The sequence below is a fragment of the Spermophilus citellus genome (assembly GCF_964194105.1).
Source record: "Spermophilus citellus genome assembly, chromosome: 1".
Taxonomy (NCBI): domain Eukaryota; kingdom Metazoa; phylum Chordata; class Mammalia; order Rodentia; family Sciuridae; genus Spermophilus; species Spermophilus citellus.
Window position 1 is genome coordinate 152900022 of NC_138182.1, and position 13029 is coordinate 152913050.

General features: G+C 32.8%; 1 protein-coding gene across 1 annotated transcript; it reads left to right on the forward strand.

Annotated features, from left to right (window-relative positions):
• Positions 1-434: 434 nt before the first annotated feature.
• Positions 435-3296, forward strand: LOC308655107 (S-phase kinase-associated protein 2-like). The gene is given in 2 exon segments (XM_081304928.1): positions 435-836; positions 838-3296. Coding segments are annotated over 2 exon segments (1275 nt in total). The 5' UTR covers positions 435-518; the 3' UTR covers positions 1795-3296.
• Positions 3297-13029: the final 9733 nt, after the last annotated feature.

Consider the following 13029-nt stretch of genomic DNA (forward strand, 5'->3'; position numbering starts at 1 on the left):
TTATAGTTTGAGTTTGTTGGGATGAACCCAACTACTATTACATGCATGGAATTTAATTTCACTTCATGATTCCCCTGTTTCTTTCTCCCTTTCCCTGAACTTTGCCCTCCTTCCCCTCTCTCATTCTCTTTCCTCTACAGGACTTACTTTGTCTCTTCTATTTATTTATATTTAATCGGTTATTTCTACCTATGCATAAAGGTGAGGTTCCTTGCAATTCACAGATTATTATTTGGGTTAAATTAATTAATTTCATTTTTTTGCTTAGTTATTTATTTACTAAACAAATAATACATATATACCAAAAACCTCCTGGCTTTATGAAGTTTGCATTCTTTTAGAAGAACATAAATAATAGCTAGTAAGCAATAAGAGTAACTTATAAAGTCTGTTTATAACTTGGAAATAGGGGGCTGGAACTGCACGCTGGGAGCTGTCGTGCGCCAAAGCGGGAATCTGGGAGGCGGGCAGTTGTGCAATTAATGCAGGTATTTTAAACTCCCGAACCTGTGGACACCATGCACAGGAAGCACCTCCAGGAGATTCCGGACCAGAGTAGCAACGTTACCACCAGCTTCACGTGGGGATGGGATTCTAGCAAGACTTCTGAACTGCTGTCAGGCATGGGGGTCTCCGCCCTAGAGAAGGAGGAGGTGGACAGTGAGAACATCCCCCAGGAACTGCTCTCTAACCTGGGCCACCCTCAGAGCCCCACAGGGAAACGGCTGAAAAGCAAAGGGAGTGACAAAGACTTTGTGATCATCCGCAGGCCTAAACTCAATCGAGAGAACTTCCCCGGTGTTTCGTGGGACTCCCTCCCAGATGAGCTGCTCCTGGGGGATCTTCTCTTGCCTCTGCCTCCCCGATCTGCTGAAAGTCTCCGGCGTTTGTAAGAGGTGGTACTGCCTCGCGTTTGATGAATCTCTCTGGCAAACCCTGGACCTCACAGGTAAAAATCTGCACCCAGATGTGATTGTTCGTCTGCTGTCTCGAGGCGTGGTGGCCTTCCGCTGCCCCCGATCATTTGTGGACCAACCCTTGGCTGAACATTGCAGCCCTTTTCGTGTCCAGCACTTGGATCTGTCTAACTCAGTTATAAACGTATCTACCCTCCATGGCATTCTCTCTCAGTGCTCCAAGTTGCAGAATCTAAGCCTGGAAGGCCTACAGCTTTCTGATCCCATTGTCAGTAATCTTGCGCAGAACTCAAATTTAGTACGACTCAACCTTTGTGGGTGTTCTGGATTTTCTGAGTCTGCCCTGAAGACTCTGCTAAGCAGCTGTTCCAGACTGGATGAGCTGAACCTCTCCTGGTGCTATGAATTCACTGAAAAGCATGTGCAGGTGGCTGTCGCACATGTGTCAGAGACCATCACCCAGCTGAATCTTAGTGGCTACCGAAAGAATCTTCAGAAATCAGATGTCTCTACCTTAGTTAGAAGATGCCCCAACCTTGTCCATCTGGACTTAAGTGACAGTGTCATGCTAAAGCATGACTGCTTTCCAGAATTTCTCCAGCTCAGCTACCTCCAACACCTGTCACTCAGTCGGTGCTATGATATAATTCCTGAAACTCTACTTGAACTTGGAGAAATTCCCACACTAAAAACACTACAAGTTTTTGGAATCGTGCCAGATGGTACCCTTCAACTGTTACGGGAAGCCCTTCCTCATCTGCAAATTAATTGCTCCTATTTCACCACCATTGCCAGGCCAACTGTCGGAAACAAAAAGAACCAGGAGATATGGGGCATCAGGTGCCGACTGACACTGCAAAAGCCCAGCTGTCTATGAAATTATTTCTTGTAGGATGGTGTCTCCTCTTCCTTTGGAATGGGGAAAGTAGGCAGGAAGCCCAATTACTGAGCACTGGGCTAGTTTTTATTATTCGTTTTCTCTTAGCCTTTATCCTGCAAGTAAATTAGGAAACCATTTTCAAGGGAAAACAATGAAGTGTTGCCTTTTTTAAAAATAACTATAAAAGTTTCTGTCAACGCTATGCCCTTAAGAACCTAAGTTGTAGGCCATCAGAAATTTTAGGAGTTTGAGCCTATGATTTCAATTTACTTTTTTACATAGCAAAATTTGTGCCATTTTCTCCAAGTGCCCTTTGGATTAAGTCTTATTTAGAATCAAGCTTAAAAAATGACTTACGGCTAATGATTTTTATAGCCTTTGTGATAACTTTTTTATCTATTTAATTTTTCAGTATTGTTTAATAAGACATAGTTTGGAAGAACAATAAGCTATGTGTAGGGTGAGCTGAACAGAAAGAGTCATAAGATAGTAGCATTTAAGGTATCTGGGAATTTAAAAAAAAACATTTCATTTCTATCTTAAGATTTGAAATTAGCTTAACAGAAACATATCCCCACATCTTAAACCTTCAAACAAATTAAACATATGGCCAGAGGTATAGAGTTGGTATAGGATGTGAAGGCTCAAGATGTAATTTTCTATGCCAGGTTAATCAGAAGTATCCTTTAATATCACTAAGGTACTGTGTTCCTGAAATATAATTGTGGTTTCTAATTTTATAATCAAATTACGTTAACATGAGTTGTTTAGCTTTTAAATGAGTTGCTTTGTTTTAGGAAGGTGGTATTAACCTAATCAGTCTCTATTCTTGAAAAATTGAAAGAGTTCTGAACTGATACTGCCTGCTGTTTTCCTTTAGTGCTAAGTTTATTTGTATATTACTCTGGAATCAAGTATTTTAAATTGCCTTTTTAAAATATGGTATTTTGCAATAATTGTTTGAAACTACCCACTTTATAGGGTTATTGATCTTAAGAATTGCTTGCTCCGGTAAATCAGAAGTACACACTAGAAGCAAGTGTATTTTCCATGCAGTTTCAGGACAGTCTGCACTGGCACCTATGTAAGAGTTAGTACTCAGGTGTTGAACCTTTTAGTAATACGAGTGGGTTTGTTTTTTTAAAAACCTCTCATCAAGGCAAAAAGATCAAGTTCTGCTTTTTAAAAATCACAAAAACACTAATTTTAAGTCAGTGACCTCCCCATATGTGCAAAATGTACCAAAAAAGCCAAAATCCATCATTTTTCTATTAACTGGTTTTACTTTAATCAAAGATTTTAAATGTTAAAAACAGTAGCATGAAGTGCCCTTATCTGCTCAGACCTAAGGAAGAAAATTTTAAAGTAGTGTTACACAAGGAGATGATGTGTCTATTTCTTATTAGCTAAAAAGTGCTAAATACTACTTGAAATTATTGTTTACAGATTAGTGACAAGGGCTGGTGGTAGGATCCAGTTGGACTTACTTCCAGATGCCCTCAAACATACAGTGCCTGTATTTCCAAACTCAAGTCCAGCCATAAGCTATTTTGCCAACATGTCGGAGTAATCTGTATTTTTGTATGTGATTTCTACTTTTATAAACTTGTTTTAAAATAAAACACATTTTTATAAAAATGAAAAAAAAATAACTTGGAAATAAAAAAAATATAAAAGTAAGGTTAGGAGTATTTAATAGTGGTAGATATTTTAAATGAAATCACAAAAGCAAGCCTATTTGAGCATAAGATATTTGAAGGAGGTAAAACTGTTGGAGATGCAGAAAGAAGTGATTAGCATTGTAGACAGAGGAATTACAGAGTAAAATCCTTTCAACAAGAGTATACTGATGGCTGTAACCAGGAAACAGAAATGGTCAATGTGTTTAGGGAAGAGAAAAGAAAGAAGAAAACAGAAGGAAGTAATGATGGGTATGGGAAAGTCTTAGAAGCTGTTTTAAACACTTGAAAGTTGAGTCTGAATAGAATGTGAGACCACTGCAATATTTGGAGCAAAAATATCACTTCATCTGGCTTGCATTACTTCAGTATTACTATGGTGACTATTTAGCAAACTATAAGGGCAATTTTGGAATCATGAGACCATTTAAGAGACCATTGCTACAATGTACAGAAGACATAATGTTGACTTGTTCTGGAGAAGTAGTGGTAGAGGTGGTGAGAAGGAGTTAGATTTTTATGTATTTTATTTTATGCCATTTGTAATTGCTGAAAAAATGTCCATGGAGTGTAGATGAAAAGAGAAGTAAAACACTCCTGAAATATTTTTTTCCTCTGTGGAACAGCAAGATGGAGTTGCCTTCAACTGAGTTGGGAAAATATCAGAAGAAACAATTTTTAGGAAACAGTTAACAGGTCAGTATGGTCATGGTAAAATTGAGCTTCTCCCAGAAGCTCAGTAGGCTGAGGCAGGAAGATCACAAATTCAAAGTTCTCCTCAGCAATTTAGTGAGACCCTTCTCAAAATAAAAATAATAAAAAGGAACTGGGAATGTGGCTCACTGGTTAAGTACTCCCGTGTTTAATCCCTGTTAGAAAAACAAACAAAACTGGGCTATCTATCAGATTTTCAACAGTACTTATAGGAGGAGTCCATAAAGGAATGAGATTAGAGGAGATGTTTTAAAATCAACTTTGATGATATTTACAAAGAGAAGGCTAAAGGAAATTATCAAGATAGTAAATGTAAATAATAGAAGAGTTTCAAAAATGAAGTCATAAAACACTCCTAAATTAAAAAGTTGAAAGACAAAAAACGAAAGGAAAATAGGAATAAAAAAAGGGAAAATACATAGGTCAAGTAAGATGGAAAATGAATAGACCCATTAATTTCAGACTATAAGTGTTAGTGATAACCTTGAAAAGTGGAGTAATTTTTATGAATTGGTATGTCTTCAGCTATAATTGATTTTAAGCATGCTGTATCACTTTGTTTTCCCTCTGTACTTACCACATATTTTCACTACACAGAAAGACTATGATGAATTTTGATGGAATTTCTATATTGTACATATTTAAATTGAACACCTTGACACCACAAATCCACATTTCTAAATCCCTGTTCCAGCTATATTGAACTTTGTAGAGATTTATTGAGGTTAAAATGGATCAGATGTATATAATGTTTATTTATCTCTACCTTTCTATGCCTTCCTGGTGACTGAAATGTAAATGATGGTAAAAATGGCTACTAGGGACCATGATTTCAAGGCCATTCTCAAAGAAAGAATGAGGAGTAATGAGTATTAAGTCTTACCTACATCATGAACATCTTAGCAACACTGCCATTTACCTAGAGTTTTGCATGAGAAAGAAAAATTTATCTACATAATTTAAATTATTGTTTTTGGTTTAGTTTATTTTTTCATTTGAATTGAACTGAAATCTAATACAGGGGCTAAACCAAAAATCTTTTCCTTTATATTACATAAGAATTAAGAGAAAAAAAAATCAAAAGAAATTATAGAAAGAAAATTCACATTAAGTATAAGTGAAGTAGAACATATATGTTATATAACTACAGAGAAGTGGCTGGAGGAAGTACAACAAAGGAAAAGAGAAAAAAGCTGAGAGTTTGGATTAAAGCACTAATGTTTTATTTTAGGAAAAATTCAAAAATCTCCTTGAAGGTGATGCTTAGGGAGGCTTCTTTAAATATGGACCTATAGGACTTCCTCTCCAGAACATGATCCCATATTGGATGAATTAGCTCAGTGTTTCTCAAAACCTGTTCTCAAGGTTATCCTCAAGAGGGGCTAGAAAATCTTACATCGTTTAATTCCATTCGAGAGCAAAATTTACATTGGGCCAGTTGGACTAATAAAACATTTACTGAGCACTGAAAATACTACTTTTATTCAACCAAGAACCTTACTTTCTCTGACTCCCAACATCTTTAACATTGTTATAAAAATTTAATGCACAGTTTAGAAGTAATTTGGTACACTAAAATTTTAGGTAAATCTATCTTTATAGAAAAAAATCATGTCAAATATTAAATTAGTATTAGTTTTAATAATTCAGTAGCTAAAACTTCTTTGCAAAACTTACAACAGCAAATAGGAGTTCATGTTCTGAATTCAGATCAAGTCTTGCTTTCTAACTACCTCCTGGGTTTCTCCCTTTCTATCTTTGTTGAAAAATAGTGATGATGATGATTAAAACATATCTTTCCCTGCCCAGAAGGTTCCTAATGAGCTGTATTTAAAAAAAAATAAAATAAAAAATGATTCATTTTTAAGCAGCAAACCTATTTAATACTTTCCAAAACATATCATCAAGTAGTAAATATTACATTTTAACTATAATCAAACAAAGATAGCATGATAAATTAGGTGTGGAGGTAACTAAACAGAATTTGCCAAAGTCATTATTGAATCAAGAAAGTAGTCCTTGAACTTAAATCAGAGAAGGTAGTTATTTCATACATATACATTCATCTTAGAGCCCTGCCTTGGTCTACTGGCACATGCTCTGGAAGTGCTGAATCAATGAGCAACACTCCCAGCCTCATGCACATTCATAATGCACAGACAAAAATCACAGCAATTTTAAAGAGAGCTATTTACTTTTAAATGTTTATATTTATAGTTTTCCTGTATATCAGCCAAATTTATAGACAGATAACTTTATGTAATAGTTTATAAAATCACAAACTATCACATAAATAGACTATTATAGAATTCTTTCTCAAGTCTATTTGTACTGCAAAATATTTCGATAATTATTCATGCTATAAATTAATCAAAAGTCAATGGTATTGATTATTAATGGCATACAAATGAGTTATATTAATTTCTGGTAGAAAAAAATCTTTGATTAATATACAAAATCCAAAGTAAACAATTAAATTTTAATTTTAAAAATATTTATTTAGTATTGCCTGTGTATTTGTCAAGATTTGCTCTAGGTAATAGGAATAAAAGGATGAATAACACACCATTTCAATTAGGTCACATGCTTTTTAGCAATGCACGCCTACTCTAGTTCAAAACAGATCACCCAGAGATGGCTGTTTTAACTAAATTAATAGCATCTGAAAGGAAATAACCAATATACAAATTTATTATCATTATCTATGTTTTTTGTTATTGTTTATTTATTCTGTATCTGCCATTTTATGTGAAAGCAAATACATATATGCCTATCAGTTCATAACATACAATGAACATTTAAAATACTCAATATTGGCATGGCACTTAGCTTGCATAGTTTTAGGTATAAATTTGATGTAAAATATTCCCTCTAGATAAGTTTTTGGAGTAGCAAATGTACTAAAATTACATAATTTTTCATATGTTACAATAGTTATATAATAATGAAAACAGCAGATTTCTTTATAACTGATCATAATGATTTAAATGTTATTTCTATGTCCATATTTATTAAAGAAAACATAATATAACCTATATTTCCAGACCTCCAAGAGCTATATATTTATTGTATCTCAATTCTTTACAACAGCTCCATACATAGTAAGGTATCATTCACATAAAACTATTAGTATTGATATTCTATTCCAAAACACAACTTGGTTTCATCATTTTCTAGACCTGACTTTGTCAAGTTTTAACTCTTCATGGCTTAAGCTCGTTATATATGTTATTGTTTCTTTCTTCTCATTCTAACTATTATCTGGAGCTATCTTATTATTAGAATTATTAAACACATTAACTTAGGGAGAAAATATTTGTCATTTTCAATATTTAATAGGTTTCAAATAGTTGTTACAGAGGTTGGGTGGATAGATCACTATTTTATGAAATTTGATGGTGAGGTGGATCCACAAGGATTATATGAGGTCAACTAGTAAAGATATAAAGATGAAGATTAGAATTAGCATCCCTAAAATTTATTTATTTGTTTTTTTTAAAGAGAGTGTAAGAGAGAGGGGGACAGAGAGAGAGAGAGAGAGAGAGAGAGAGAGAGAGAGAGAGAGAGAGAGAATTTTAATATTTATTTATTTTTCCTTAGTTCTCGGGGGACACAACATCTTTGTATGTGGTGCCGAGGATCGAACCCGGGCCGCACGCACGCCAGGCGAGCGTGCCACCGCTTGAGCCACATCCCCAGCCCCCCTAAAATTTATTGAAAAAAAATTTATCTGCTCTTGAATAAGAGACAGATAAAACTTAGTTATGAGTTAGTTGTATAAGTTATTAATATATAAAGTTATGAATTATATAAGGCTAATGGCAAGACTATACACCCAAAAGATTGTGTTGATTGGGGTAAACTTAATTGAGATGTTGAACACAAAATTGATCATGTTGGATAGGAAGGAAAAATGCACTCAGTTACTGATTTTGTTTTGAAGTTTATTGTATCTTTAAACAGTCAAGAAATATCTATTAGTCTCTTAGAAATAGTTTCTCAAACTGAGGAAAGGCATCTGATCTACAGATGAATATTTAAATAAAGCCAGGTATCTTTTAGGAACCACACAAAACGATGCATTGTTAAATACTGGAGAATGAATTTCATAAATGGGATCTGGGAAATTATCCCTCACAGAAAAATTTGTACAGAAATGGCACATGACTGATGAGAGTGGTTCCTAGACTTTACATCTATTTTGTGAAATAGGAGCTAATCTCATCACCAGGAGAAGACTTCAGAGAGGTATGGTTTAAACTGGTTTACAAGTCTTTTAAACTGTAAAATTTAAAAGAGAAATAGCAAATAATTAATTCCTATGTGCAACGTTCTAGGTGGTAAAAATCTACATTATCTACAAAATCATTACTTTTTGAAGCTTTCATAGAGGTGATACAGCAAGACAGTAAACTAGCCTATAATATAATGTAAGGTAGGTATCCTTAGGAGGGATGACATATAAACATGGTGTTACTTATGGCAAGGCTCCCAAAGAAAATGAATCCATTATTCATAAGGATAGAGAATTCAAATAAAATTTGTGAATGGGTTTATAAAGTCTTGGCTTGTGTGAGCATATGAATATAGACCTCATCAGAGTCATTATTTCAAGGGGAATTTGTACACATTCCAAGGCTTTTTCCAGAGACCATTATAGGTTGGCAATAATAACAATGTGGGCAGATCAAGACAGTAGAGCAAACCTCTAACATTAATTCTTATTCCCAGAGGAATCAAAATCATTTATGAGAGTTTAAACAAAATGCATGTATCCAGGACTTGCCTTTGTAATTCTGAAAATTATACTCAACCAAAAAAACAAATAAAAAAATAAACAAAATACCCTCTGTACATGATTCTAAAACACAGCCCTCATTGTATGTTTAAACAGCATATAGTTATGAATAATACTGGGAAGTCCACCTGTTTCTGTATTAAAGAACAAAATCTTAAACCTCAGTAATCACACCCAGGACACAGATGAAGAACCTCACTGCCTCCGGGAAAGATGGAAAGTAAATGAATTTTTAGCTCTAACAGAACGACAGGAAACGGTTGTAGGTCTTGACATAGATTCTTGCTGTTGAAAGTGGGGGAAGGGCCACTGAGAAAGTCCCAGCTCCAAGAACTTAAGGATGCAGATCCTGCCTGAGACTCAGGCTGTTCCAGGACAATAAACCATCCCAGCCCCTGTACCACAAAGTTAGAAAGCACTAAGCAACAAATAACAGTTGCCTGCTGGAGGAAGGGAAAGAGCTTAGAGAAATACTGCCTTTGTTGTGTAGTCACAGAAAGTTGGTTTAAAACTGAGGTTAAAGTAATAACAGTGAGAAAAAATTTCATAATCCAATCCTACCTAAGCCCAGAATAAGACCCAAGATACATGAAGCCCATTTGTGATTATAAAACCAGACACAGATACTAAGAAAAAAACTACTGAGATGAGACGATAAACAAACAATAATATTTCAAAGAATGGTGCTAAAAAATTCAGATATTTATTACAAAAGCTAAAGAGTATTGAGCCTTAATTAAACTCAAAAACATATCATACACTTAAATTTAAACCTATAAAACTATAACATTTAAAGTTATTTGTATTTATATAAAATGGAGAAAATATTTGTGATTTTGTTTTAGGCAAATGTAAATTGCAAAGGGGGTGAAATATGTAAATAAAAATTGACAAATTTAATGTCCTCAAAAATTAAATAATTACTTGAAGAAAATAATTACTTGAAGAAAATATTTCCAAAATTCATATTTGGTAAAGGAATTATACTAGAGTATTGGTGTATGTATTACATATATAATTTATAATAAAATTCAACATATAATGACTATTAAAGTAGCTTTCCTACTACCAAGTTATTTATTCCCATATAATGCAAACTTTTATTATCACAAGAGCCTATAGAAAAATATACATATTAATAGGAATTGTTGATACATTGTCTTATGTAGTATCTTCATTGTTCTTCTTTAATTTAATAGGTTTACTTGTTGTCTCTCAACATTGCTTATAAATCACATAAGAGAAGGATTGTTGACAACAAAGATCAAAATATCTTCCAATGTAGGAAATATCAAGACTCAATTCATGATAAATTAGAAAGCATTGTTTTGACTCTTATGAAAAGTGACTGTGTAAACTAACCAGTGAGATCCTTACCACTTAAGGGAGTGGTCCCTAAGGGGACTATTTAATTTAATAACAGGTGTATGCCAAGTGATCCTTAAATGACAAGATTTTACCCAAACCTCTTTTTGGGTCATACATTATAATTCAAAATAGTGTACAATATTTCAAATTGTAAGATTCTTTAAAGAACTGTAACATTTAAAATTATTTTATATTTATATAAAATAAGCATGCAATGCTAGCAAAATAAGATATTTACATGTATTTATCACTTTAAATAATGAAATTCAGATCAATAGGGGCTGGGCTGTGATCCAGTGGTAAAGCATGTACTTAGCATAAGCAAGGCTGTGGGTTGAAATTTTATAACCAAACAAACAGAAAAATCAGGCACATAGATTAGCTATATACCTAGATCAATTTCTCTGCCAACTACAACAGATTTGTGTATTTCAGAAAACTACTAAATCCCAATATTGTATATATGCTTATTACCATCATCTAGTTGTGATCCAAGAAAGGGATTTAAAGAACTCTGTTTGACTTCTACTTTTACTGTGACTCTGGAGGAAATTTAGAGATATTTATGAGGTCATTAGATAATGTGGTAGAGAGATTTTGACTTGTCTAACCAGCTTTAGATGTTAATATTATTTTGGTTATTGGTATATAACACTGATTTCAGAAATGCCTTAACTTGCAACTCATCTACCAGATTTGAAGCTAGATAAAAACATAAACCTAAGGGCTTAGAAAAGATCAAAAAAAGTAAATTATTTTTTAACTTAAATGCCTTCTAATTCTATTTAGTATGATTAATCTTTGTCCAATTAGATCACTTATCTTAAACATTGCTTAATACATCAAGATATCTAAACAAAAGTTGCACAAATTTAACAAAACGGTTTTAGTTGATATCCTGAATGATTGCCATTGACAAATTGTCATTAAAGCTATTTTCATTTTAAGACAAAATTTCATAATCCATTTCCATTCTCTTTACATCTTGTAATTTACTGAAAGCTCAAAATTTGAATTATTTGAACACCTATTTTGACAATAAAATTATTATTTTTATAGAAACCTATCTCCACATACTTCAATAAATAAAAAAGTATCTAGAGTGGAAAAAAATATAAAGTTATTAGAGTATGCTGAAAAATAAAGTATATCAGTCTATGTTAAGCTTAGTCTAGAGCATGGTAAAACTTTAAAAACTTTATTATGGTAAACATAATAGAGTAAGTTACACAAATATAACTTTCTACTAAAATGAAACACATATATTCTATTAGTAATGACTTTGTATAGATAATTTAGCTACACTGAGAGAATAAAAATATCAATTCAATTACATTTATTTTCTTTTGAACACCCAAATGCTTTATTCTTCCTAGTCTAGATAATGAAAAATAACCTAAATAAAGGTAAGACATAAATAATGATATTGGCTAGAAATTACTTTTCTCATAGAATGAAGAAAAAAAGTAAATTAAAAATATGGATATTTCAGGGCTGGGGTTGTGGCTCAGTGCTAGAGTGTTTCCCTTCCATGTGTGAGGCCCTGGGTTCGATCCTCAGCACCACATATAAATAAATCAAATAAAGGTATTGTGTCCATCTACAACCAAAAAAAAGACATTTAAAAAAGAAGCAACATTAAAACCAATTTTTAAATCAAATGCATACATATTTGTGATATATATGCACACAAATATGTTTGTATAAACATGTGTATATATGTCTACACACATATACACACACACACACACACACACACACATATATATATATATACAAATATATATACACACATATGCTCTATGTGTGTGTGTGTGTGTGTGTGTGTGTGTGTGTGTGTAGTGAGACAGAGATAGAGGCAAAATAACAGAGACAGAAAAAAAGCATGAACAAAATTAACCATTTATCTATAGAAATTGCTTTATTTGGATTTAAAAACAGGTTTCAAGGAAATCTTAGAATGCTATAAAAAAGAAAAGAAGCATAATATAAATTTAATATGTTATTTGTATTTTGTTTAGTTTTTCCTTCTTTTGTTTTTGTTTTTCCAGTGATAGGAATCAAACCCATACTAGGTGAGCACTGTACCACTCAGCTACAGTCCTTCCTTGATTTTTTTTTTTTTTGAAGTCAAATAAATAAAAATAATATTTATTATCTCCTACAAATAATTCAAATGTTGAAAAATAGGAACTAACCATCTCTGACTGGCATTGCAGGAAATTGTTTATACAATTTTTATACAATTTAGATTAATTCTTTTTTTTTTATAATATTTTATTGTTGGTTGTTCAAAACATTACATAGTTCTTAATATACCATATTTCACAGATTGATTCAATAAACAAATATATTCAAAATAGATTCCATTGAGAATTCTGTATTAAACAAGTAAGTATATGTGATATATTCCTTAGCTGGTATATGATTATTTTAAAGAAGATTTTAATATTTGTTGACTTTAATTACAGCATGGACCATATGTTCACACTTAAAATCATCTAGAATAATTAGCAACAAAGAGATTTAGTAAAAAAAGAATTAAGGTGGTAAATGATAATGGAATGCTTATGAATATATATTTTAGTGCAGTATTTTTCATTATTTTCCTATTTACTGGTTTTAACTTATTATATATATTCTGTTCCTTATTTTTTTCTGGCTTAGACTTTC